At 41.5% G+C, this 27,256-nt stretch overlaps 1 protein-coding gene and 1 long non-coding RNA gene across 3 annotated transcripts in view; one reads left to right on the top strand and one right to left on the bottom strand.

The window, feature by feature from the left end:
- The window catches only part of gdpd5a (glycerophosphodiester phosphodiesterase domain containing 5a), a 94,388-nt gene that overhangs the window by 43,147 nt on the left and 23,985 nt on the right, over positions 1-27,256 (top strand). For both annotated transcript variants that reach the window (XM_034178947.1, XM_034178946.1), the window contains exons 3-14: positions 7,662-7,765; positions 7,904-7,997; positions 8,086-8,145; positions 8,232-8,330; positions 13,855-13,948; positions 15,534-15,682; positions 20,500-20,582; positions 20,969-21,119; positions 22,681-22,902; positions 23,719-23,864; positions 25,363-25,510; positions 26,381-26,463. In XM_034178947.1, coding sequence (XP_034034838.1) covers positions 7,662-7,765; positions 7,904-7,997; positions 8,086-8,145; positions 8,232-8,330; positions 13,855-13,948; positions 15,534-15,682; positions 20,500-20,582; positions 20,969-21,119; positions 22,681-22,902; positions 23,719-23,864; positions 25,363-25,510; positions 26,381-26,463 — 1,433 coding nt within the window. The remainder of the gene's footprint in view (positions 1-7,661; positions 7,766-7,903; positions 7,998-8,085; positions 8,146-8,231; positions 8,331-13,854; positions 13,949-15,533; positions 15,683-20,499; positions 20,583-20,968; positions 21,120-22,680; positions 22,903-23,718; positions 23,865-25,362; positions 25,511-26,380; positions 26,464-27,256) is intronic.
- LOC117517790 lies at positions 872-18,108 on the bottom strand. Its single transcript, XR_004562834.1, has 3 exons — positions 18,076-18,108; positions 15,001-15,003; positions 872-973 (listed from the first exon to the last, which is right to left on the bottom strand). It is a non-coding gene; the product is annotated as an uncharacterized LOC117517790 (long non-coding RNA).

Raw genomic sequence — 27,256 nt, 5'->3', positions numbered from 1 at the left:
GTTGAACTGAAACGGGAGAAATGTGGGGTGAATGTAATCGCAAAGTTATTACAAACAACATCCTTATAAACTTACCTGTATGCTTTTGTCAGCCGATCAGTGCAGTGTGACGGCGAACTACGGGGGCCAGTGATGAACACATTTAAGTAGGGGTGTAAGCAGCTCTCAGTTGAATGGGGTCATGTTCTGTTTATGAGAAATTATCGGCGTTCTATCAGCAAAATTTCAGCCGATAGTGAGTACTTTGAAAAGGGCTCTAATAGAGTGTATTTTACTCTATTCAGACTGGGACCAAATGTTATTTTGGCAGAGTCAATTTTACTCAGCAAAATTTGCTGTGTACATAAAATACTGAAAAAAAAGGTTGAGCTGAGCAATGAGGTTAAAGCTATCTAGCTTTTAAATGCCCAAACCCACTTATACCGTGTCAATATTAAAAACAAAACGTTACTATCAGACTTCAAACAGTAATACGAAAACACTCACAATGAATCACAGGTACTGGTACTCATCAATTTCTTTTACCATTTTAAAGACTTTAGTGAACCATATAACTACTTAAGATAGATTCTTTTGTACATTATTTTAAAATGATTTATATTGTTGCTCTGTTTGAGCTACAGCTTCCACCCCACAGTTGATACACACATCCTTCTCTTACGAGTTTGACTTCTATTCTTTTTGAAGTTCAAGTCTCCTCTCAAATTATTTACTTGTGTTACCTCTGTTTCTGAGAACTGCTTCACATCTGTGCTGCATGGAGTCGACCAACTTTTGGCACCTGTGAACAAGTATTCCAGCCCAGGACCATTTGACTACATTCCATAGTTCCTCTGCATTTCTTGGTTTTGTCTCAGAAATAGCATTTTTGATGTCACCCCATAAATTTTCTGTTGGATTAAGGTCCTGGGATTGGGCTGGCCACTCCATAACATTCATCTTTTTGGTCTGGAACTAAGATGCTGCTCCCTTGCTGGTGTGTTTGGTTTTGTTTTCTTGTTGAAACACCGACTTCAAGGGCATTTCCTATTTGGCATAAGGCAACATGACCGCTTCAAGTATTTTGATGTATTCAAACTGATTTAGGATCCCTAGTATGCAATAAATAGTTCCGACACCATGCCCATATCTTGATGCTTGGTCTGCCATGCTTCACTGTCTTCACAGTGTACTGTGGCTTGAATTCAGTTTTTGGGGTCATCTGACAAACTGTCTGTGGCCCCTTGCCCAAAAAGAACAGTCTTGCTTTCATCAGTCCACAAAATGTTGGACCATTTCTCTTTAGGCCAGTCAGTGTGTCCATTGGCGAGTTGTAACCTCTTCAGCACATCAATTTTCAACAATGGGACTTTGTGGTGGTTTCTTGCCCAAAGCTTGGCTTCACATATGCATCTTCTAATTGTTACAGTACTCACAGGTAACTTTAGACCTTCTTTGATCTACCTGGAGCTGATCATTGTCTAAGTCTTTGTCATTCTGGTTATTCTTTGATCCATTTGAATGAAGGATTTCCTTTTTCTTCCACGTCTTTCTGGTTTTGTTGCCATTTTAATGCATTTGAGATCATTTTAGCTCAGCAGCCTATTATTTTCTGCACTTCTTAATATGTTTTTCCCTCTCTAATCAACTTTTTAATGAAAGTACTCTGTTCTGAACAATGTTTGGAACAAATTGTTTTACTCAGATTTTCAGAGAGACATGCACAACAACCAGCGTCTACAACATTTGCTGGCTTTGTCCTTAAATAAGGGTTACAGAAAGGAAAATGCAGACACTGCTTTTTTTTGAACAGCTTAATATTTCTTTTTCTTCACTTTCTGTAAAGTAATGATAAATTTGATGTTTTATTTAGAATAGAATGCGCAGTGTTCCCAATGCATTTGTGTGTATGGAAATAAAAGCCGTTTTAAGGATTTTGAGCTTAACTCACTTTTTTGAACACACTGCTATTATTTTGAATACATTATTTTGAACCTGTGCAATAATCATGCTGTCTCATCAGCATCTTATTATGCCACATGTGTGAGGTGGGATGGATTATCTCGGCAAAGGAGAAGTGCTCACTAACACAGATTTAGACAGATTTGTGAACAATATTTGAGAGAAATAGGTCTTTTGTTCATATAAAAAATGCTTTAGATCTTTGAGTTCAGCTCATGAAAAATGGGAGCAAAAACAGAATTGTTGCATTTATATTTTTGTTCAGTGTAATTTAAAAATGAACAAAATAAATTGAGTTTGGTATATTAAATATCAAACATTATGTGTTCAAACTTTGGTGTTTTATATAATCTGCATATTCACTTGTGGAGGCTAAGAATTTTCTGAAGGATCTGTGTAAATCTCTTTCAAACTGGGGACATCCAGATCTGATCTGGGTGCTTGTGCTGGTGTCATGCATTGCTGCATCTACTACATTATGGACCAGCCCTGGATCCTGATTGGAAACCATCCTCCCAGACAGGAACACCAATCCATCCCAAGGTCTGATATATAGACCTGTTGCACCCTGGTAATATGTGGACATCCCCTTGTCCTGGTCCAGTTGCTGGGATGCTCAGAACCACAAAACACTCCTATTTCAGGATGTAATTTGACTTACTGTAGTAATTGAAAGCAGTCAATTTATTTATTTATTCATTCAACATGGGCAGCCAAAAAGTCCCTTAAGAATTCAGTTGTTTGGTGGTGCTGGAGCTGATCCCAGCACTGTTTGGTATAAAGCTGGTCAATGCTCAGTGGTATCTGGTAACTAGCCTATCATATTCTTCACCTCCCCTCACATGGCATTAGCTAATACTCCTATTATCTACTGTAGGGAAAAGTCCTTGACGGCCTCACAGGATCTCCTCTGGACACTGGCCCAACAAGCTAAGACAGAGAATGTTCAGCGGAAGGTCATAAGGAGGCTCTGCCTTGAATTAGAATAAAAATCCATGATTAATCCTGTCCTGTCCTGTGAACTAAAAAATGGATGAGCAGATTTCCACAAAACGTGGTGTGAATGTGTTTGTTTGTCCATATGCGGCCTTGCAATAGACTAGTATCCTGTCCAGGGTGTTGTGTGGGCCGCTGAAGAGGAGGTACTGCTGGCCCACCACCACCAGAGGGCACCCTGCCTGGAGTGCGGGCTCCAGGCACAGGAGGGCGCTGCCGCCTCACGGGAGCAGCCAGGGTGACAGCTGTCACTTATCACCTACGACAGCTGTCACCAATCATCTGATCTTCAGTAGTATATCAGCAAGACGACATCTCCACCTCGTTGCCGAGATATCGCTATTCTTAGGAGGTAACGAGCTCAGCCGATTGACTTATCTTTCTGACAGCAGAATATTGTTGCTTTGTGTTTTTGACAGCAGAGTGAGTGCTTGCAGCTGGAGACCGAGTTGGACTTTTCTCCTACCTGTTGATAAGTAACCATACTCCTGCATTTACCAGCTTTTTTTGATGAGAGGTGGAGGTGGATTTTCCCACCATACGTGTTGCTGGGTGTAAACCCACCTACATCTAACTGTTTTTGTTCCTCGCCAGCAGTACCAGATCCGACAAGCGGAGGCAGTGACCACCTGGGAGTTCGGGACTTGGCGGCTCCAGTATTCCCGGGGTTCGGTGGCGGAGGAAATCGTGTGGTTCCGGTTCTGCTTTGGACAGACGTCTCTTATCTTCGAGCCTGCCCACATGACACGTTCTGTACATTGACTTCATTGCATACTATTGTGACCTGCCGTGTTTGTTGTGCTCATTCACAACAGTAAAGTGTTGTTATTTGACTTCCTCCATTGTCCGTTCATTTGCGCCCCCTGTTGTGGGTCCGTGTTCCTACACTTTCACAACACAGGGTGTACCCCGCCTCTCGCCCAATGGCCACTGGGATAGGCTTCGGCTCCCCTATGGCCCTTAATTGGAATAAGTGTCTATAGGCAATAAATGAATGGATGGTGAGAATATTACTTGAGCAAATTTCTCAAGATGATTAACTTTCGGAGGGTCTGAGAAAGGTCAAGGTCAACAAAAACATGGTGCAAAAAGCATATTTTCTGCTATAACTTGCAACCAGTAGGGCAACAAAGATGATTTCAAGTTTATTTTAATCAGCAAAATATTTGTGATTGATTCCTAACTTGAACAAATGGAACTGGACATATCCCAGTGTGCAGAGTGTGCGCATGGTTTACATCAGCCCTCTGATGCCTTTTACGTACTTTGATTGATGTTGGTCCTTGACAAATAAATCCACCTCCATAGATTGAAATATGTAGCTGTTCAGATGTGTGAGCGTTTCTTTTAGTCCTGTATAGGCCCTCAGGCCTATAGGTGCCTGTGTTTATCCCCGGATTCTATGATCAGTCTACGATGCCCCTGGAAGGACACCAGGCCATCACAGGTTACTTCCCCAGTCAAGACCGGTTCTCATTTACACCTAGATGACTGGGACAATGTAGATGAAGTGTACTGGCCAAGGACACAGACAGGTTCCAATACTGGGAATCATACTGGTAGCCAGCCTCCTGATCGTGAGCTGCTCAAAAAAAAAAAAAAAAAGATTTGCGTTTTGAAAGCAGGGTGCAGAGAAAATGGTTTAATGTAAATTGAATGGTAGCCACAAGACAGATAACAATTAGATAAAACAGTTACAAAACAGCAGAGCAACAGCAAGAGAGCTGTTCTGCTTCATTTGCTCAGCTTTTGGACATTTGGCTTTATTACTTAGTTTACAGCTGCAGCTTAGGACAGGATATTACACAACTAATGGGGTCAGTGTTAAATGATGACATCAGTGCTTTCATTTTAATGCTAACCCAACTTTAATTTACAGTGGCTTGCAAAAGTATTCATACCTGTTGGTATTTCACGCATTTTAATTTGTTTATGGCATTTCAAATACAAAATGTAAATCAGGCTTCTCAATATAAAAATATCTAAATTATCTTCCTGAGACTCAAACTGAAAGTAAATCTCTACAACTTGATATAAATTAATTAAAAATATAAAATCCAAGATGATGGGTTGCATAAGTAATCAGCCCCTTTGGTATAATACCTGTAAATAATCAGTTTTATTGCCAGTTTTCTTCAGACAAATCAGGGGATAAACACATGAACATTTCCAAGTCACTGAATATGTCTCGGACTTTATTTACATCAGTTATGAAGAAATACAAACCGTATGGCATTCTATGGTAACTCTGTGTGGCCTAGACAGTTTTCAAAAACTGAGTGACTGTGCGAGAAGGAGAAGAGTGAGCAAAGCCACCAAGACACCCAGACAACCCAGAAGAAGTTACAGGCTTCTGTGGCTGTGATTGGAGAAATTGTGCACAGTGCATGTTTTGCATTTTGTATCCCCAGTTATACAGCTTCACAATGAAGTGGTACGGAGGAGGGTTTTCTTTCACCAAAATATCAAATCTAGGCTTGCATCTCACATGTGCCTTCTGGCAAATTGTAGCTAAACTTTCAGGTCTTCTTTTTAAGAAAATGATAAATAAATGATTTGTGGACATTAATGCTGGATTTTACGGTCACAAATTGAGTTTTACCAGCGACACGGCAGCTCATCTGAATGATCATAAGGAGATGTTAAATCTATCATAAACATATTTTAACAGCTGCAGACAAGAAGGAAAGAACATGGAACTGTTTTGCCAAGCCATGACAATATAAACATGACAAATAATTACCTTTTTAGACGGCTTCAAATGCTTTTTCCAACTCATTCAGAGTGCGCGTGAACGGCACTGCTGGAGCGGTCCTCTGTGATTCAGGAAGCGATGAGAGTCGTTTCCATCAGACAACTTGCAGAGAAAATGCTACAAAATAATTATATATATATATATATATATATATACGAGGGCTGTCCGTAAAGTATAGGTCCTTTTTATTTTTTTCAAAAACTATATGGATTTCATTCATATGTTTTTACGTCAGACATGCTTGCACCCTCGTGCGCATGCGTGAGTTTTTCCATGCCTGTCGGTGACGTCATGCGCCTGTGAGCACTCCTTGTGGGAGGAGTCGTCCAGCCCCTCGTCGGAATTCCTTTGTCTGAGAAATTGCTGAGAGACTGGCGCTTTGTTTGATCAAAATTTTTTCTAAACCTGTGAGACACATCGAAGTGGACATGGTTCGAAAAATTAAGCTGGTTTTCAGTGAAAATTTTAACAGCTGATGAGAGATTTTGAGGTGATTCTGTCGCTTTAAGGACTTTTCACGGTGCGAGATGTCGCGCTGCGCTCTCAGGCAGCGTCATCAGCCTGTTTCAATCTTAAAACCTCCACATTTCAGGCTCTATTGATCCAGGACGTCGTGAGAGAACAGAGAAGTTTCAGAAGAAGTCGGTTTCAGCATTTTATCTGGATATTCCACTGTTAAAGGAGATTTTTTTAATGAAAGACGTGCGGACGGGTCCGCGCGTCGGGACGCAGCCGACGCGGCGCGGCGGCACAGGAAAAACACCTCCGTGTTGATAACCATTTGTAAAATCCAGGCGGCTTTTGATGGCTTTCAGTGGAGTGAGTATATGAGAAATTGTTTATCAGCTGGAGATGTTCCAACTTGTCCTCAAGGCTTCCAACAGAGGTGTTTTTCCTGTGGCGGAGCGTCGCGGCGGCTGCGAGCCGACGCTGCAATCCGCCTGCACGTCTTTCATTAAAAAAATCTCCTTTAACAGTGGAATATCCGGATAAAATGCTGAAACCGACTTCTTCTGAAACTTCTCTGTTCTCTCACGACGTCCTGGATCAATAAAGCCTGAAATGTGGAGGTTTTAAGCTTGAAACAGGCTGATGACGCCGCCTGAGAGCGCTGCGCGACGTCTCGCACCGTGAAAAGTCCTTAAAGCGACAGAATCACCTCAAAATCTCTCATCAGCTGTTAAAATTTTCACTGAAGACCAGCTTAATTTTTCGAACCATGTCCACTTCGATGTGTCTCACAGGTTTAGAAAAAATTTTGATCAAACAAAGCGCCAGTCTCTCAGCAACTTCTCAGACAAAGGAATTCCGACGAGGGGCTGGACGACTCCTCCCACAAGGAGTGCTCACAGGCGAATGACGTCACCGACAGGCGTGGAAAAACTCACGCATGCGCACGAGGGTTCAAGCATGTCTGACGTAAAAACATATGAATGAAATCCATATAGTTTTAGAAAAAAATAAAAAGGACCTATACTTTACGGACAGCCCTCGTATATATATATATATATATATATATATATATATATATATATATATATATGTATATCCTTACAGTGATATGCTTTTATTGATATTATCAGTATAAATATGACAGATTTTTTTCAAAAAACATCCATGCAATATTTCCTTAGAAATCAATGACGGTTTTTATTTATAGAAAATAAAGCCTTATCTCGCTATATTAAACAGAGTGATGCACCCCCTTGATGTGTGCGCCATTTCTCCAACTTTCATGAAAACATGCCTTGAGGTTTCAGTGTAACCCTGCTGACAAACAAACAAACAATGAAGCAGATCTGGATAAATGTTTGGATCCCTTAGGGCTACATATGATTTCAGAGGGAGGTGATACGGCAGCAAACAGAGCCAGCAGCACACTGCGAGCGCCTTTGGTTTCGCTCTTTAACACTGCACACTTGGGAAAAGATAGAGTAAGAAGTTCTTTTTTGGCTGTGTTTCTTTTCAGTGGGAATGTACATGGTTTACCATTTTGTGTGGCTCATTCCTTCTCCTTCTCTTCTGGATCTACTTCTGGTTGGTGGCTCAAAATGATTTTAACGAGTTCACCTGGTGAGTCCGTGTGACTGTAAGTGTAAATATTGATAAGGATGTGACTGTTATATGCTGAGATTCGAGTCACATTTGACCTCTCCTGGTAAGAATAAATGGATTTTGCTGTCATTCATCCCCTGCCTGTTTGTACTGCAGGTCCATATATAACCGCTCTGGAGAATGGAAGGATGAGACCATCTCCATCATCACATCCACCTCTGTGGGGTTCAGCTATGTAACATTCTTAATGGTGACACAGGCTTTAAATGTTTGCAAGCATTCTTCTTCATGTGCTAAGATATGCTGCATACATCCATTGATTTATCTTTTGTTTTCAGATTTTAGCATTTTTCCACATATCCTTGGGACAACAGCTCAACCTCTACTGGCTTCACAAGGTGCTGTGAACAACACAGTGCAAATTAAATTCGAGAATCAAACAAATGTGATCACACTTTAACCTAAATGTGTCTTATTTCCACAGATTGGAGTGTTGGCGACGCTGCTCACCACCATCTCTGGCATCATCTGTATTAATGACTTATGGGGGGATGAATGGAGCATCCTTCTGGTGTCACTGCAGGTTTGTGTATAGAAGCCAAATGGGATTTTTTTTTTTTCACTTGAGAAGCTGAGTGAGGAGTCATGTCTGGGTTTGTGATTGTTCTGGAACAAGACTAAGAACCAGGGCTCGTATCTACGAAGCAGCCTAAGGCTAAAACAGCTCCTAATGACATTATTCTAAGAAAAATCTTAGAATTCCTCGAATCCTTAGACATTTCTTAGAAGTTTCCCTTAGTAAGATGAAAGTTGTTCGCACACCATAGGCCTTAAGAGAGCTCCTAAGGTGCCAAACTGGTAGAGGAGGGAGGAGAACTTTTAGGAAGCCTAAGAGTGCCTTAAACAAAGGAGAAAACACAGAGGAAGGTGGGATATATGACAGTGAGTCAGTAACACACTACTGGCTTGATCTACAGTAAGTAATTCTTCTTCTTCCGCTGCTTGCTGTGGGGCTGCTCCTCGCTCTTCCCCCAAAAAGCTCTGTCATAATTGTGTTTAGAAACCAGTCACCATTTGTTTTATTATACATCTGTGTAGTTAATAAGTAAAATAATCTCCATGGACGATTTGCTCATGCTCGCACGTAAAATAAAAATAAAAAGAAACTCCGCTCCCGCTGCTGCAGGACTGCTGCTCGCTCCAAAAACTCTGTCATAATTGTGAAATAAAGGACAAAAGAGACATAAGTCCTGTTCACAGGCTGCTACCAGATACAGGACATGTTCACATCTTCAGTCAAACTCCAGACATCTCCACGTCACTACATATTCAGTCCCTGAAAGGTCATCGCGGCGCGATGAGACGAAAAAGTTCAGATTTTCAACTTGGGGAGAAGGGCAACACGATGTGATGCGACGCAATATCGTGCCACAAATGCGCCAGTTGCTCAAAATCGCTTCACTCACGTCGCTTCATTCGCGTCCATCGCGTCGCGCTGCGTGACTTGGCTCCAAAACGCGTTGTTCCATAGGGATTACATTGCAACCTGTCGCTGCTGTCTTCACGTCGCGCCCGCAGCATTCGAGTACACAGTGGCAGGGTGTAAGATGCAAGCTGGAACACCATACACTGACAGGCACAAACAAGTCACTTGGATGGTGTTACTGGAAAATCTGTGCTCAGCACTGGTTGGCACAGTTACGCTAATCCGATAACCACTTATGAGCAAAAAATTACTTTTTTTGTGAGCAGATTAGCTTTTCAGCTAATTTTGAAAACCATCAGCAGACCAATTAACTTATACTAAATTTAGTTCCGATAACTTTTAGACCACTAACATCTTTTTGTGGGCATAGTGAATAAAACTTAACAATTAAAAACATTTGTAAAGCATGAAATCATACATTTTAGTTCCTGTCTGTTGCATATTTTGTAGCAGACAGACAGCTATGAGAGGTAGAGCTCAATCCTCTGCCAGCAGAGGAGACTGGGCTACCAGACAGAAAGGAAGAGTAGAAGTAAAGATCATTTATTTTCACAGCCATGCAGTCTTGCAGACATGTCGCAGGAGACATGCACAGCAAAGCAGTTTTGACTTATGTTTAAAATTTAAACAAACTCAGTCCGGACAAGTTATAGAAATCTGTCATTTTTACAAAGTGAAAATATCAGCTATATGTTTTAGTTTTAAAGTAATGCACTAATTTTGAAGGTTTGAGTGTTTACAGACACACATGCCAAAAGGCAGTATGGGAAAATGAGTAGAAAAGGGGGTGTTCACGATAATAGCAGCATCTGCTGTTGACGCTACAAACACTCAAAACTATTATGTTCAAACTGCTTTTTTTTAGCAATCCTTCTTCTTCTTTGTCTTTCGGCTGTTCCCGTTAGGGGTTGCCACAGCAGATCAATCGTTTCCATCTCATCCTGTCCTCTGTATCTTCCTCTGTCACACCAACCACCTGCATGTCCTCTCTCAGCACATCCATGAACCTCCTCTTTGGTCTCCCTCTTCTCCTCCTGTCTGGTGGCTCCATCCTCAGCATCCTTCTCCCTATATACCCTGGGTCCCTCCTCTGCACATGTCCAAACCATCTCAATCTCGCCTCTCTGACTTTGTCTCCAAACCATCCCACCTGAGCTGTCCCTCTGATATGTTCATTCCTAATCTTGTCCATTCTTGTTACTCCCAAAGAGAATCTCAACATCTTCAGCTCTGCCACCTCCAGCTCTGCCTCCTGTCTTTTTGTTAGTGCCACTGTCTCTAAACCATACAACATAGCTGGTCTCACTACTGTTTTGTAAACTTTCCCCTTCACTCTTGCTGATATTCTTCAGTCACAAATCACTCCTGCCACCTTTCTCCACCCACTCCACCCTGCCTGCACTCTCTTCTTCACCTCTCTACCACACTCTACATTACTTTGAACAGTTGACCCCAAATATTTAAACTCATCTACTTTCACCACTTCTACTCCTTGTGACTGCACTATTCCACTGGGCTCCCTCTCATTCACACACATGTACTCAGTCTTGCTTCTACTGACTTTCATTCCCCTTCTCTCCAAAGCATATCTCCACTTCTCCAGACTAGACTCAACTTGCTCTCTACTCTCACTACAGATCACAATGTCATCTGCAAACATCATAGTCCATGGGGACTCCTGTCTGAACTCATCTGTCAACCTGTCCATCACCACTGCAAACAAGAAAGGACTCAGAGCTGATCCTTGGTGTAATCCCACTTCCACCTTGAATGAGTCTGTCATTCCGACTGCGCATCTCACCGCTGTCACACTATTCTTGTACATGTCCTGTACTACCCTAACATACTTCTCTGCCACTCCAGACTTCCTCATACAATGCCACAACTCTTCTCTTGGCACCCTATCATAAGCTTTTTCTAAGTCCACAAACACACAATGTAACTCTTTCTGTCCTTCTCTGTACTTTTCCAACAGTATTCTCAGAGCAAACATTGCATCTGTAGTGCTCTTTCTCGGCATGAAACCATATTGCTGCTCACAGATCTTCACCTGTTTTCTAAGCCTAGCTTCTACTACTCTTTCCCATAACTTCATGCTGTGGCTGATCAGCTTTATGCCTCTGTAGTTACTGCAGCTCTGCACATCACCCTTGTTCTTGAAAATAGGAACCAGCACACTTCGTCTCCACTCCTCAGGTATCCTCTCACTTTCCAAGATTTTATTAAACAATCTGGTTAGAAACTCTACTGCCATCTCTCCTAGACATTTCCATGCCTCCATTGGAATGTCATCTGGACCAACTGCCTTTCCACTCTTCATACTCTTCATAGCAGCCCTCACTTCTTCCTTGCTAATCTCTTTTACTTCCTGATTTACTCTCACTACATCATCCAGCCTTTTCTCTCACTCATTTTCTTTCTACAGTAAGTAATTATTTTATGTTAATCTGCTATCTTAATGTATTTATAAATCGTCTAGGTTCTTGTCATCATATACACACTATTAATATTAATCATTATTTTTATTGTTATTATTATTGGTATTATTAATATTATTTTAATTTATTATTACTTCTATTTTGTCATTTGATTTTAAATGACCCACAATGGAAATAATTCTGTTCACTTTCTTGTGTCATGCATGTATTTTTAAAATATTTACAATTATATTATGTAGTCACAGTAAACTTACTAAATAAACTCACCCACACACTGTTGTGTGGGCCGCCCGAAGAGGAGGTACTGCTGGCTAACGCCAGAGGGCGCCCTGCCTGTTGTCGGGTTTCAGGCACCAGAGGGCGCAGTCACCACCCAGGAGCCAGGACTACAGCTGTCAGAAATCATCTCATCACCATCCCATCCCATAAAACACTGGAGGAGACACCACATCTCTGCCGGCGGAACCTGGTGGGCCCCGGCTCTTCTCTGGATAGGTGTCTCCTACCCTCGGGCCTGCCCACATGTCACTCATTGTATCTTGTGATTTGACTGTCTAAAAACAGTATTTGACCTGCTGTGCACTTTTGCTACAATAAATTGTATTTATTGGATTATCTATTGACCGTTCATTTGCGCCCCCTGTTGTGGGTCCGTGCATTACACTTTCCCCAACACACACATTTTTAATAAATAGTTATTCAGCATGTGAGTGACATACGTTCAGACATTTTCAAGCTGTGTACCGATTTATTTAATTTTGCTGAGTTTCATCATCATAACACTAAGTTGCCCTCATGATTATACGTCTTGATTTTACTGTCCTTTCATGACTAGGAGGGCAGAGCGCATTTGTTTTTTAATTTCTCCTCCCCTTTCCGTAACAACCAATCACAGCTCTTAGAGGACTGCGTCATACCAAGCAACGGGGTCAACACTGCCTCCTTACAAAGATAGAAGTTTCTGTCCCCTCCTTGCTCAGACTTGCTCTTGGAACACCTCCTGGCTCACTCTTAGGCTAAGATTCCTTGCCAGGAAATTTTACACTAAGTTAGGAGTTCTTTGAGAGGGCTTTGAGTTGCTTTGCAGATACGAGCCCAGGCTTTCAATGACTCCCTGGACTAGGCGATCAGAAGTGTATGTGTATGAGGTGAAAGTGTAGAACTTGTAGAGACACTCACTTATCTCAGCAGCTGGAATTCATGTCAGTCGTTGAGATTGAGAGACACTGCTGAAGGACTTAAGGAGTAAAAAACTTAAGGAGTAAAAAAAAATCCTTTAGACAGAGGTCCTGGTACTTCCTGTCTTACTTTGATATATGACTGTGAGACTTGGATGCTAACCAGTAACCAAACACGATATCTGGATGTCTTTGGTAGTAGGTCTCTTCATAGGATTCTTGGGTCCTGCTAAAATGACTTTGTGTCATATGAACAGATACTCAGTGAGATTCAGATGAGGAGTGTGTCTTTCATTGATAGGGAACATCAGCTGCAAAATTTTGGCCTCGTGACATATTCTTCTGGATATGATCAAGCGCATGGGTGCCTTAGTGTTGAGGACTCATCCAGCTAGAGAAGGCCAAGGGGAAGCCAATGTTTCACCTGCACAAGAAATTTTATAGAGTAAAATTTACTCTACCGGTACGATATTTGGTCCAACTGCAATATACTCTATGATAGAATGAAATCATCTCTGTCACAGTACTAAATTAAGTTGTTCAGCGCCAATAAGAGTAATTTGTACTATGATTAGTTAATTTCACTCTATCATACAGTTCATATAACTATATTTGGAGTAGGATTAAATGTAGCTCAGGCAGATTAAATTTTACTCTGCAAAATTTACAGTGTGGCTGCAGCAGATGGATGGCTACTTTTGAGAGGTTGTGGATGGACCGGTTGTCTGCCTGGGCAGTTGCCAACCAAGACCCAAGGTGATTATGTGTTGTTGTGGATAAGGCAACACCAGCACATGTTATTAGACTTGGCTTGCCTTGACTGGATCAAGAGTAAGAGCCACTGCCTTCCTGGATGTGTAGAACTCTATCTGTGTGCAGTGAAAGTGTTCAAGATATAGAAACCTTCACCTAAAACGAAAACGTCACAATCAGGTCTGCCTGGTGAATAATTTATACCTGGAATTACCATGAGCAAAGCCTCAGTGTTGTATGTTTTGTTCTCAGTCCACAGCGCCTTTCCTACACATTGGTGCTCTGGTAACAGTCACAGCACTCGGCTGGTTGGTGGCTGGATCGGTGTTCCACAGGGACAGAACTAGTGAGTCTGAGAGCCACCTGCCTGGAAGAAAATTGTCGTTACCATGCATCCGGAAAGTATTCAAGGCGCTTCAATTCTTCCACATTTTGTTTTATTACAGCCTCACACCAAAATGTTTTTTCTGAGAATTCTACACAGTGTGAAAAAAAGGTTTTGTTTAGTTTTTTTTAGATGTTTGCAAATTTATTAAAAATAATAGTAATAAAAAATAAGAAATCACATGTACATAAGTATTCACAGTCTTTGCCATTAAGCTCAAAATTGATCTCAGGTGCATCCTGTTTCAACTGATCATCCTTGAGATGTTTCTACAGCTTAATTGGAGTCCACCTGGGGTAAATTCAGTTGATTGGACATGATCACAAGACACACATCTGTCTACATATAAGGTCCCACAGTTGACAGTGCATGTCAGAGCACAAACCAAACATGAAGTTAAAGGAATTGTCTGTAGACCTCTGAGACAGGATTGTCTCATGGCACAAATCTGGGGAAGGGTATAGAAACATTTCTGCTGCTTTGAAGGTCCCAATGAATGCTTCTGTAATTGGAAGAAGTCCAGATCCACAAGGACTCTTCCTAAAGCTGACCGCCCGTCTAAACTGAGCAATCAGGGGAGAAGGGCCTTAGTCAGGGAGGTGACCAAGAACCCGATGGTCACTCTGTCAGAGCTCCAACAGTCCTCTGTGGAGAGAGGAGAACCTTTCAGAAGGACAACCATCTCTGCAGCAATCCACCAATCAGGCCTGTATGGTAGAGTGGCCAGACGGAAGCCACTCCTTAGTAAAAGGCACATGGCAGCCCACCTGGAGTTTGCCAAAAGGCACCTGAAGGACTCTCAGACCATGAGAAACAAAATTCTCTGGTCTAATAAGACAAAGATTGAACTCTGTGGAGTGAATGCCAGACATCATGTTTGTAGGAAACCAGGCACCATCCCTACAGTGAAGCATTGTGGTGGCAGCATCATGCTGTGAGGATGTTTTCCAGCAGCAGGAACTGAGAGACTAGTCAGGATTGAAGGAAAGATGAATGCAGCAATGCACAGAGACATCCTGGATGAAAACCTGCTCCAGAGCGCTCTTGACTTCAGACTGGGGCGACGGTTCATCTTTCAGCAGGACAATGACTCTAAGCACACAGCCAAGATATCAAAGGAGTGGCTTCAGGACAACTCTGTGAATGTCCTTGAGTGGCCCAGCCAGAACACAGAACTGAATCCTATTAAACATCTCTGGGGAGATCTGAAAATGACTGAAATGACTGCCCAAAGATAGGTGCACCAAGTTTGTGGCATCATATTCAGGAAGATTTGAGGCTGTAATTGCTGCCAAAGGTGCATCAACAAAGTATTGAGCAAAGGGTGTGAATACTTATTTACGTATGATTTCTTAGTTTATTTATTTGTAATAAGTTTGCAAAAATTTTGGACATGACAAAAAATTTAATGTCATCCATTTTGGAATAAGGCTGTAACATAACAAAATATGGTAAAAGTGAAGCTCTGTGAATACCTTCCAAATGCACTGTACATCTGTTGATGAGTTGCGCTTCTCCAAACAAATAAACCCTTTCCTTGTCCCAGATTTCCAGGTGATGGTGTTGCTGATCTACATCATCATCCTCTTGGCTCTCTATCTTGCTCCTCTTACATTCACCTGCCCCTGTGTGATGGACCGGCCCCTGAGCCTCAAACCCCAGCCACACATCATTGGTCGACGAGGAGCTCCTATGGTGAGTTAGTTTTCAGACAGAAGCAGTGCAGCTCTGTGGGAGTTGCATGGTACTGCCAATACTGGTTGAGTGTTTATGTCTCACCACGTGGATCGTAGAACAGGTAGCTCAGTGTGATATGAAACTGGGCTACTAATTTGAAGACCTGGAGTCGATTGCCATTCACACTATCTGTCCATGTATTTGGATGTGACCCAGCTGTAAATGGGTGCCACACTTGTTTTGAGAAGGTAATCTGCATCTGCTTCACGCTGCAGAGTCTGGGACTAAGCATGGCACTAATGGCCTTTCGGTTTTTGAAGGCTTTCCATCTTCTGTGGATATAATTGTCAGTTTGTCAAGAGACTTTCTTGGTGTATAAATGCCTGTAGCCCTGACACAGATGAACATCAAAATGTACCTCATGGTAGATTGATTTAGTTATGTAAGTATATTTTCCACCTGTATCTGTACGGTGCAAGACATGGATGACCTCTAATTTCCTGCTTTTAAACTCAGATAAAACTGAAGTTATTGTACTTGGCCCCACAAATCTTAGAAACATGGTGTCTAACCAGATCCTTACTCTGGATGGCATTACCCTGACCTCTAGTAATACTGTGAGAAATCTTGGAGTCATTTTTGATCAGGATATGTCATTCAAAGCGCATATTAAACAAATATGTAGGACTGCTTTTTTGCATTTACGCAATATCTCTAAAATCAGAAAGGTCTTGTCTCAGAGTGATGCTGAAAAACTAATTCATGCATTTATTTCCTCTAGGCTGGACTATTGTAATTCATTATTATCAGGTTGTCCTAAAAGTTCCCTAAAAGCCTTCAGTTAATTCAAAATGCTGCAGCTAGAGTACTGACGGGGACTAGAAGGAGAGAGCATATCTCACCCATATTGGCCTCTCTTCATTGGCTTCCTGTTAATTCTAGAATAGAATTTAAAATTCTTCTTCTTACTTATAAGGTTTTGAATAATCAGGTCCCATCTTATCTTAGGGACCTTGTAGTACCATATCACCCCAATAGAGTGCTTCGCTCTCAGACTGCAGGCTTACTTGTAGTTCCTAGGGTTTGTAAGAGTAGAATGGGAGGCAGAGCCTTCAGCTTTCAGGCTCCTCTCCTGTGTAACCAGCTCCCAATTCAGATCAGGGAGACAGACACCCTCTCTACTTTTAAGATTAGGCTTAAAACTTTCCTTTTTGCTAAAGCTTATAGTTAGGGCTGGATCAGGTGACCCTGAACCATCCCTTAGTTATGCTGCTATAGACGTAGACTGCTGGGGGGTTCCCATGATGCACTGTTTCTTTCTCTTTTTGCTCTGTATGCACCACTCTGCATTTAATCATTAGTGATCGATCTCTGCTCCCCTCCACAGCATGTCTTTTTCCTGGTTCTCTCCCTCAGCCCCAACCAGTCCCAGCAGAAGACTGCCCCTCCCTGAGCCTGGTTCTGCTGGAGGTTTCTTCCTGTTAAAAGGGAGTTTTTCCTTCCCACTGTAGCCAAGTGCTTGCTCACAGGGGGTCGTTTTGACCGTTGGGGTTTTACATAATTATTGTATGGCCTTGCCTTACAATATAAAGCGCCTTGGGGCAACTGTTTGTTGTGATTTGGCGCTATATAAAAAAATTGATTGGATTGGATTGGTGCATCCAGAAAGTATTCACAGCTCTGCTTTTTCCACATTTTTTTATGTTACAGCCTTATTCCAAAATGGATGAAATTAATTTTTTTCCGTTAAAAATTCTATGCATAATACTCCATAATGACAATGTGCAACGTCACAGTGGGGGAGCACAAGGTGAAATGCACGCTGAGGGGTGTCAACCCACGCAAAGCAGTGAGCCCCAATGATGTCTCCAGATGGGTGCTGAAAGACTGTGCAGACCAGCTTGCTGGGATTTTCACCAAAATCTTCAACCGGTCCCTGACACAGTCTGCTGTCCCGTCAAGCCTGAAGAACTCCACCATAGTCTCCCTGCCCAAGAAGTTCTCCAGCTTCAATGACTACTGGCCTGTTGCACTCACACTGGTGGTGATGAAGTGTTTTGAAAAACGGGTTAGAAGTCACATCATGTCATTCATAACCCCCACTCAAGACCCATACCAATTCCCTTACAAGGTCAACAGGTCAACAGAGGATGCCGTGACTGCTTCCCTTCACACCACTCTGACCCACCTGGAGCAACAGGGTAACTACCCCCATCTTCTCTTTGTAGATTATAGTTCAGCATTCAACACTATTATCATTATTTCTTCACATCTGCGAGGCATTAATTTTGTTGGTTTGGAACCAAGATTTTGCTCATTTACTAGTGTGCTTGGGGTCATTGTCTTGTTGAAACACCCATTTCAACAGCATGTCCTCTTCAGTATAAGGCAACATGACCTCTGATCCAAACTGATCCATGATACCTGGTATGTTATATATAGGCCCAACACCATAGTAGGAGAAACACGCCCATATCATGATGCTTGCACCACCATGCTTCACTGTCTTCACTGTGAACTGTGGCTTGAATTCAGAGTTTGGGGGTCGTCTCACAAACTGTCTGCAGCCCTTGGACCCAAAAAGAACAATTTTACTCTCATCAGTCCACAAAATATTCCTCCATTTCTCTTTAGGCCAGTTGATGTGTTCTTTAGCAAATTGTAACCTCTTCTGCACATGTCTTTTATTTAACAGAGGGACTTTGCGGGGGATTCTTGCAAATAAATTAGCTTCACACAGGCATCTTCTAACTGTCACAGCACTTACAGGTAAATCCAGACTGTCTTTGATCATCCTGGAGCTGATCAATGGGTGAGCCTTTGCCATTCTGGTTATTCTTGTATCCATTTTGATGGTTGTTTTCTGTTTTCTTCCACGTCTCTGTTTTTTTTGTCCATTTTAAAGCATTGAAGATCATTGTAGATGAACAGCCTATAATTTTTTGCACCTGCGTATACGGTTTCCCCTCTCCAATCAACTTTTTAATCAAACTACGCTGTTCTTCTGAACATACTTTTCTCTTTTTTTAATCTCTTTTTTATATGTAATCTTTTTTGTAACTAGGTACTTATATATATATATATATATTTTTTTTTTTTTTGCAGGCTGGGCATACCTTTTTAATTTTGTTAAATTTTAGGTTTATTGTCTTTCTTCCCCAGACCTTTCAAGTCTGCATGTGATTTACTCAGGTTTATGTTTGCACTGAAAGGCTGCAATAAAGAATCTGTATCTGTATCTCGAAAAAGTGTTTTTGTTTGTTTGTTTGTTTGTTTGTTTGTTTTTATTTTTGCAAATTTAGAAAACAAAACAAACAAAAAAGAAATCACATTTACATAAGTATGCACAGAGATCTGAAAAGAGGAATGGGCAAAACTGTCCAAAGATGCACCAAGCTTGTGGCATCATATTTAAGAAGACTTGAGGCTGTAAATGCTGCCAAAGGTGCATCAAAAAGTATTGCGCAAAGTTGTTGAATATTTATGTACATGTGACTTCTTAGTTTATTTTTAAGACATTTGCAAAAAATTTTAAAAAGAAAAAACTTTTTTCATGTTGTCATTATGGGATGTTGTGAGTAGAATTTTGAGGGAAAAAAATCCATTTTGGTATAAGGCTGTAACATAACAAAATGTGGAAAAAGTGAAGCACTGTGAATACTTTCTGGTTGCACCGTACCTTTGTCCCTCTTCTGTCTAATAAATTTCATATGTTTTGGTTAATTGTGGTGATAACCTCACCAAGAGATGCAGGTTCCAACATAACCTCCATAGTGGAGGCAATAAATCCAAACATTGTGACACAGTGATGTTAAACGGTGACACTTTGTCAGAACTCTTTTCTGTCAGCAGACCAAAATTATTAGTTGGTTCAGAAATACAGTTTTTGAGAAACTGTGAAGTATACGCATGTGATTTACTGTCTAATGGTGATGGTTAAAGTTGGATCGAATTTTAATCTGGTACACAGAAATAAGACAATCACTTATGCAAAGAACAGACTTCTCCAAACATCCTATTGCAGTCGCTGTTGCAGTGCTTTGGGGACAAGAATGTATCACTTGAGAAGCTGAGTGAGGAATTGGAGTGTCTGGGCGTTTGATTGTCCTGGATCAAGACGAAGGTCCAGGCTTTCAGGGACATCCTGAACTTGTCTGTGTTCAATGTGTCGAGACGTTTTCTTATCGCTTCAGTGACGTTAATGTCAGTGATATTAATGGGTCCTCAGCTGGGGAACATCTGGGAAGAGCTTATGGAGCCATGACAACAATGGACAGAGGCATTTGGTGATGCCAATATCTTTGCAGGGGAACGAAGGTCCAAGTCTCTTGGCTGCTTCCTGTCTTACTATATGGTTGTGAGACCTGACTGCAAAGCAGAGCACCAAGGTGACAACAAGATGTCTTTGGTACGATGTCTCTTTGGAGGATCCTTGGGCATCATTGGAATGACTTTTTGTCAAATGAATGGTTGTTTAGTGAACCTCTGATGATTCCTATGACTTGCATTGTGAGGGAAGATCATCTGTGATGTTTTAGTCATGTTGCGTGTTTCTCAGTACCTGATCCAACATGAAGGTGCCTCAGTGTTGAGGACCACAGAGGCTAAAAATGCCAAGGGGAAGGCCACATTTCACTTGACTGGACAAGATGACTACCATCAGGAATTGGGGATGGACCGGTTGCCATCCAAGACCTACAACAGTTCTGTGGTGTGGTGGATGTGGTGCGCCAGTGCATACTCCCAGACCTGACCTGACCTGACCTAGTTTACATTTCCATTCTGTTTTCTGTCTACACTGCCTGACTGTCATCGTCTTCGTGTCTGTGCTCCAGCTGGCTCCAGAAAACACTGTGGTGTCCTTCAACAGAGCCCTGCAGCAGGGAGTCAGCACCCTGGAAGCCGACGTCACCATCAGGTCATCATCAACACATCAGTAACATTTTAATCTGGGTTCAGAGTGTGAATTACACAATAACGGTAACATGTCTGGTTTTATTTATTTTTTTTAACAGAGTGAGCATGTACACAGTTAACGTGTTTCCGCAAGAACATTTCAACAGGTTACATTCTGCAAAATCTATTTTTGACTTTTTACAGTTAAATATAGATGGAATTTTATGTTAAAGTTTTTTCTTAGGCCCTGTGACAGACTGGTGTCCTGTCCAGGGTGTGCCCCTACTTACGCTCTGACTGCTGGGATAGGTTCCAGCCCCCCGCAACCCTTAATTGGAATAAGCGGTTGAAGATGCGTGTGCGTGTGTGTGTGAGAGAGTTTTTTTCTTAGGACTTTGTGTGTTACAGTGTGGACGGGGTTCCATTCCTCACGCGAGATCGCACTTTCAAACGAACCACAGATGTGAGCAAGGTCTTTACAGAAAGACAAGACCAGGACGCTTCATTCTTCAACTGGACAGAGGTTCGCTGTCTGAACGCAGGCCAGTGGTTTCTGGAGGTACTGAAGTAAAATCCATCTCCATTGATCTACAGTCTGCCTGCAGTTATTAAATGCATTTTCTCACAAATCTGAATGTTAATGAAGAGTGTATACGAGGTCTGTCAATAAAGTATAGGTCCTTTTTATTTTTTTCAAAAAACTATATGGATTTCATTCATATGTTTTTACGTCAGACATGCTTGAACCCTCGTGCGCATGCGTGAGTTTTTCCACGCCTGTCGGTGACGTCATTTGCCTGTGAGCACTCCTTGTGGGAGGAGTCGTCCAGCCCCTCGTCAGAATTCCTTTGTCTGAGAAGTTGCTGAGAGACTGGCGCTTTGTTTGATCAAAATTTTTTCTAAACCTGTGAGACACATCGAAGTGGACACGGTTCGAAAAATTAAGCTGGTTTTCGGTGAAAATTTTAACGGCTGATGAGAGATTTTGAGGTGATACTGTCGCTTTAAGGACTTCCCACGGAGCGGGACGTCGCGCAGCGCTCCCAGGCGCCGTCGTCAGCCTGTTCAAGCTGAAAACCTCCACATTTCAGGCTCTATTGATCCAGGACGTCGTGAGAGAACAGAGAAGTTTCAGAAGAAGTCGGTTTCTGCATTTTATCCGGATATTCCACTGTTAAAGGAGATTTTTTTAATGAAAGACGTGGCTCGCAGCCGCCGCGACGCTCCGCCACAGGAAAAACACCTCTGTTGGAAGCCTTAAGGACAAGTTGGAACATGTCCAGCTGTTAAACAATTTCTCATATACTCACTCCACTGAAAGCCATCAAACATTTTACAAATTGTTATCAACACGGAGGTGTTTTTCCTGTGCCACCGCACCACGCCGGCTGCGTCCCGACGCGCAGACCCGTCTGCACGTCTTTCATTAAAAAAAATCTCCTTTAACAGTGGAATATCCGGATAAAATGCTGAAACCGACTTCTTCTGAAACTTCTCTGTTCTCTCACGACGTTCTGGATCAATAGAGCCTGAAATGTGGAGGTTTTCAGCTTGAAACAGGCTGACGACAGCGCCTGAGAGCGCTGCGCGACGTCTCGCACCATGGGAAGTCCTTAAAGCGACAGTATCACCTCAAAATCTCTCATCAGCCGTTAAAATTTTCACCGAAAACCAGCTTAATTTTTCGAACCGTGTCCACTTCGATGTGTCTCACAGGTTTAGAAAAAATTTTGATCAAACAAAGCGCCAGTCTCTCAGCAACTTCTCAGACAAAGGAATTCCGACGAGGGGCTGGACGACTCCTCCCACAAGGAGTGCTCACAGGCAAATGACGTCACCGACAGGCGTGGAAAAACTCACGCATGCGCACGAGGGTTCAAGAATGTCTGACGTAAAAACATATGAATGAAATCCATATAGTTTTTGAAAAAAATAAAAAGGACCTATACTTTATTGACAGCCCTTGTATATATATATATATATATATATATATATATATATATATATATATATATATATATAGATAGATAGATATAGATATATATGAGATAGAGTAAAGGATGTATATCATTATCGTTGAGTTTTTCACTGAGTTTTTCTTGCTTTTGCACTGACTCTAGACTGACCCCTACTGGACAGTGAACACCCTGACAGCGAGGGACCGCATCAGAATTGGCAACCAGACAATTTGCAGCCTGGTGGAAATGCTACGTCTGGCAGCCAGAGCCAACAGCTCTGCACTGTTGAACATCCGCAGGCCTCCACCACAGCATCCACGCCACCGAAGCTGGTTCATGGACATCCTGTGGGCTCTGCAGAAAGCAGGAATTAACCAAAAGAGGGTGAAAAGCCTTTGTTTACTTAAAAGTCTTTTGTAACCAACTGCAGATGAGTAACATGTATGAAATTTTTCCGTTTGAAACTCACCTTTTCCATGTTGTGGAAAATATGCGTTTGATACCCGCCAGGGCCGGTTTCATGAAGCGGTCTAATCTTGCTTAGTGGACTAAACTCACTTAGTCGGCTCATGTTTTGACATTAGTTGTTGCACAAAGCGCTTAGTCGGCTAAAGTTTTGCGTTACCGACTAAAGTTTTTAGCCTGGTACAAGGGAGGCTAATCTTATTCTAGTCAACAAAACGTCAGTATCTTACCTCAAAAAAATGCAGCTATCATGTACCACCACTTGATGGAAGAGGAAGGAAGGACAGACTTGCGGCTGGAGCGGGTGTTCCGGGACCGGAATAATCCATTGGAGGTGTTTATAGGTGCCTAAGTTGGGAGCTCTTCTCCTCTGTTGCGGCGGACTTGGCCATGTTTGTAGCAGATGGACCCACCCGAAAGTAAACAAAACTGTCACATATTGGAGCCGTTTCTTGACAACGGCACTCACGAGGCCATTATGCCCATGTAAATCGTTGACTAATGTACGACGGCTAATCTACAAGTTTAGCCGTCAATGTGAAACAGTGATTAGACGGCTAATGTTGGGTGACTAACCATAGTCGACTGCGGAAGTTTAGTTGACTAAAAGATTAGACCACTTTATGAAACAGGGCCCAGGAGGCGTCTCATCACTTAAATATACACTGATGTTTGAATGACCACACGTTCTTCTGTTTGAGCGCAAACTTTTTCTGAATCATGTATTGCCACCAGGTGACGCTGACACCTGATACAGACAGGGGAAGGGTTCGAGGACTTCAGCAGACAACCCATGAGAAGCTGTCGGCACAGGAGATCAAGCAGCGTGGAATTACCAGCGTGACCCTCCATTACAGCAAAGTCAGCCCCCAAGACATTCAGTAAGAATAAACGTCTGCTGCTGCTTAACACGATGAAGAGACTGCAATCAGGAAAAGAGAACGAGGTCCAAGGTTTAATGGTTCCACTGACCGAAAGGAGTGGTAGTATACAATAAAAGCAAGGAATTCACTCTGACCTTCTATACGTGCTTCTGTTCGTCCCAAGACACTTTTTACAAACAGTTTTAGGGATTTTCTTTGAATTGGCTCATATAATCTATGCCACTATGAGAGGTGCATAACAAAGATAAATTTAATTATCTATACAAACAATAAGTAATACTTTTCAAATTGTCTTTACATAAAGTATGTCACCAGGAAAGATGCCTTGCAAAGTTTAATTTTATTTAATGAATTTTAAAATTTTGTTTAAATAAAATAAATTAACTTTGAAATTCTTATTAAATTTGTGCAGCTAAATCTATATATATATATATATATATATATATATATATATATATATATATATATATATATATATAAAAATCAAACAGTAGTTTTCAAATTAAACTCATATAATCTATGCCATAAAGAGAGGTGCAGTGCAAAGTTTAATTAAATTTAATGGGGGGGGGGCACTTTTTTTTTTTTTACTTTATAATTTTCTATTGTGTCTGGCTAAATTTACAGAAACTATTCAAGTAATGTTTTTCAAATCAATATCATATAATCTGTGCAGCTGGTAAAGGTACAGAGCAATTTGTCATTAAAATTTTTGCTTTTTTTTGTTTGTTTTTTATTTTGCACTTAGCAATTTTCTGCCTAACAAATCTGAATTTAGAAAATCTATTCAATCAAAAATTTTCAATTTAGACATATAATCTATGCCACGAGGAGGGGTACAGTGCAGAGTTTCTCTTAATTTTATTATTTTTTTAATGCGCGTTTCCCACCAAAAAATTTTAATTAGTACTTTTCACACTATCAAATGGATCTGGCTAAATTTATAGATTTACAAAAACAGTTCAAATAATAGTTTTCAAATTAAGATCATATAATCTATGCCACAAGGAATGGTGCTGTGCAAAGTTTCAGTTTTATTGTTGTTTCACTTTTTTTATTTAGGATTTTTCTGATTATTAAATTTTTCCATCTGATTTTACAAACTCTATTCAAGTGATACTTTTCAAATTAGCCATATAGTCTCTGCCACTAGGAGAGGTATAGATATGCCATTGTGTTGGTAGCAAGTATCCATGATGAACTGTAGCAGGCTGAACCTTCCATGAAGACATATGCCACATGAAGAGATAAGAAAAAAAAAGAAAAAAAAAACAGTCTTTACGTTGCCGGGTCAGTTTATTGATGTTGGAAGATTAATGTTTTTTAAACATTGCAAATTTTCATGAGCTCGATAAAATCTGACCTATTAAAGGAGGTGTTGTGGATTTGATGGGTTGGCAGTACAAGTAAACCCCGCTAACCTTTCTCCTGGGTGAATACAGTTAAAGTGATGAGGCCGTTTGTCAGTGCTGGCATGTATGTCTCCTTCTCTCAGGGATTATCTGACCAATAATGTGAGTGTGACTGTCTACCCTGTGAACCAGCCCTGGCTTTTCTCCATTCTGTGGTGCAGCGGGGTGCCTTCTGTGTCCTCTGATGCCCCTCAAGTCCTCAGGAAAGTGCCTTACCCCATCTGGCTCATGGTAACCGGCTTTCTCTTTTTCTCACTTTGATGCAAACACACACACATGCACAGAGTCAAGATCACGAGACATGATGACAATGACGGGGCGAGGACATGACAGAGCTCAGAGCCAGACTTTAGCTCAGTGTCGCAGACCAAACGGTCCGCCCCTAAAAATCGGTCTGCCTTTTGCATGCATTCCCCGGGCGCCTAATGGCGACTTCTGCCCCTACTGGCAGTTAGGATGGGTTAAATGCAGTAGGCATATTTCATTGTGCAGGGAACATGTTCTTCTGTGCATATGACAATAAAATTCCTTTGAATCCTTTGAATCTGTTCATGCGTCATTTCAGACCACAGCAGCCCATCAAAGCAATCAATCAAATGGATTAATGGGATTATTAACCGTCAGATGATAAAGGTAAAACCTCTCACATCATTCTAAAGTCAGTTATAAGCAGAAACGAGGCCGTTTTAAGCAGAAACAAGGCGAAATTCCGTGACGCATTGAAATGTCTGACACGCAGTGAACGCATCAGCTAGCAGCTCGTTTAGCCATGACGTTCTGATCGCTTCCCCTGCCGTTTATGATGAAATAATGCTGAATTTATGTGGAAATGATTGTTGTATTTAAGCTTCAGATATCTGTCACTGAGACAGATGATGACTGCAGTGCAGTTTGAAGCAGAAACAAGGTGATAATCCGTGAACCGCGTCATCAGGGGGGACCGATTTTTAGGGGGACTGTTCGGTCTGCAACACGCACAAGGACAGTAAGAAGAGCTACATCACAATGTTTGCATTATTTCAGCAGCAGGAGACATTGCACAGTGATGGTGACCTCTAGTGGTGAACCCTGGACACTACATTTGTTTCTCTTGTCTTTCAGAGCCAGAAAACTTACAACTTTACCTGGATCACTTCAGATCTCATCTCTGTCGCCGTAGTCATCGGGATTTTCTCTTTTCAGAAGTAAGTAGAATTTAGAAGTCAACTCAGAAGCAGCCATGCAGTCGGACTGTGATGATCACTCGTATAATAAAGTTCACCTTAATGTCTTGTGTGGTATACTGTAAGAATAGTTTTTCTTTTCTTTGCTGCATTTTAATAATAATCAAGAATATCTCATCTTATTTGATGTTTTTAAATACTGAAATGGTCGAATTGTCTAATTTCCTCAGCACATGCATTTTTGGATTAGAGTTGTATAATCCAATGTTTTAAGTACTTCATCAGTCCTGTGGTTACTCTAAGGATCAATGCCAAATTTATTGACTCAGTCTTTTTAAAATTTAATCTAAATGCCTAAATTTCTTCCTTTGAAGGGCCATAATGTGAATGAATGTGGATGGAGGACCACAGATCAAAAATAAATATTGTTTTTGAGTGATTTGCATACAATTACATTAAATCTATATTATAATAGCTAAGTGGCCTCGGTGTGCATGTGTGGATATAGCTTTGATCACGTCGAAACCAGGGAGAGCTGACATTAAATCGGTGTGTAACTTTGCAAAAACAATGTCGGACTCTGTTGTTTTCTCTGGGCCCCTCCCCAATCGGACCGGGAGTGACATGTTTAGCTGCATGTTTTCCTTGAATTGCTGGCTGTCTGAGTGGTGTCCAAAAAATGAGGTGGGCTTCATTGATAATTGGCAAAGCTTCTGGGGAAAACCTGGTCTTGTTAGGAGAGACGGCATCCATCCCACTTTAGATGGAGCAACTCTCATTTCTAGAAATCTGGCCAATTTTCTTGGATCCTCCA

The sequence above is a fragment of the Thalassophryne amazonica genome, chromosome 9, assembly GCF_902500255.1.
Source record: "Thalassophryne amazonica chromosome 9, fThaAma1.1, whole genome shotgun sequence".
Taxonomy (NCBI): Eukaryota; Metazoa; Chordata; class Actinopteri; order Batrachoidiformes; family Batrachoididae; genus Thalassophryne; species Thalassophryne amazonica.
The sequence above is the reverse complement of the archived record's forward strand: the minus strand, read 5'-3'. Positions and strand labels throughout refer to the sequence as shown.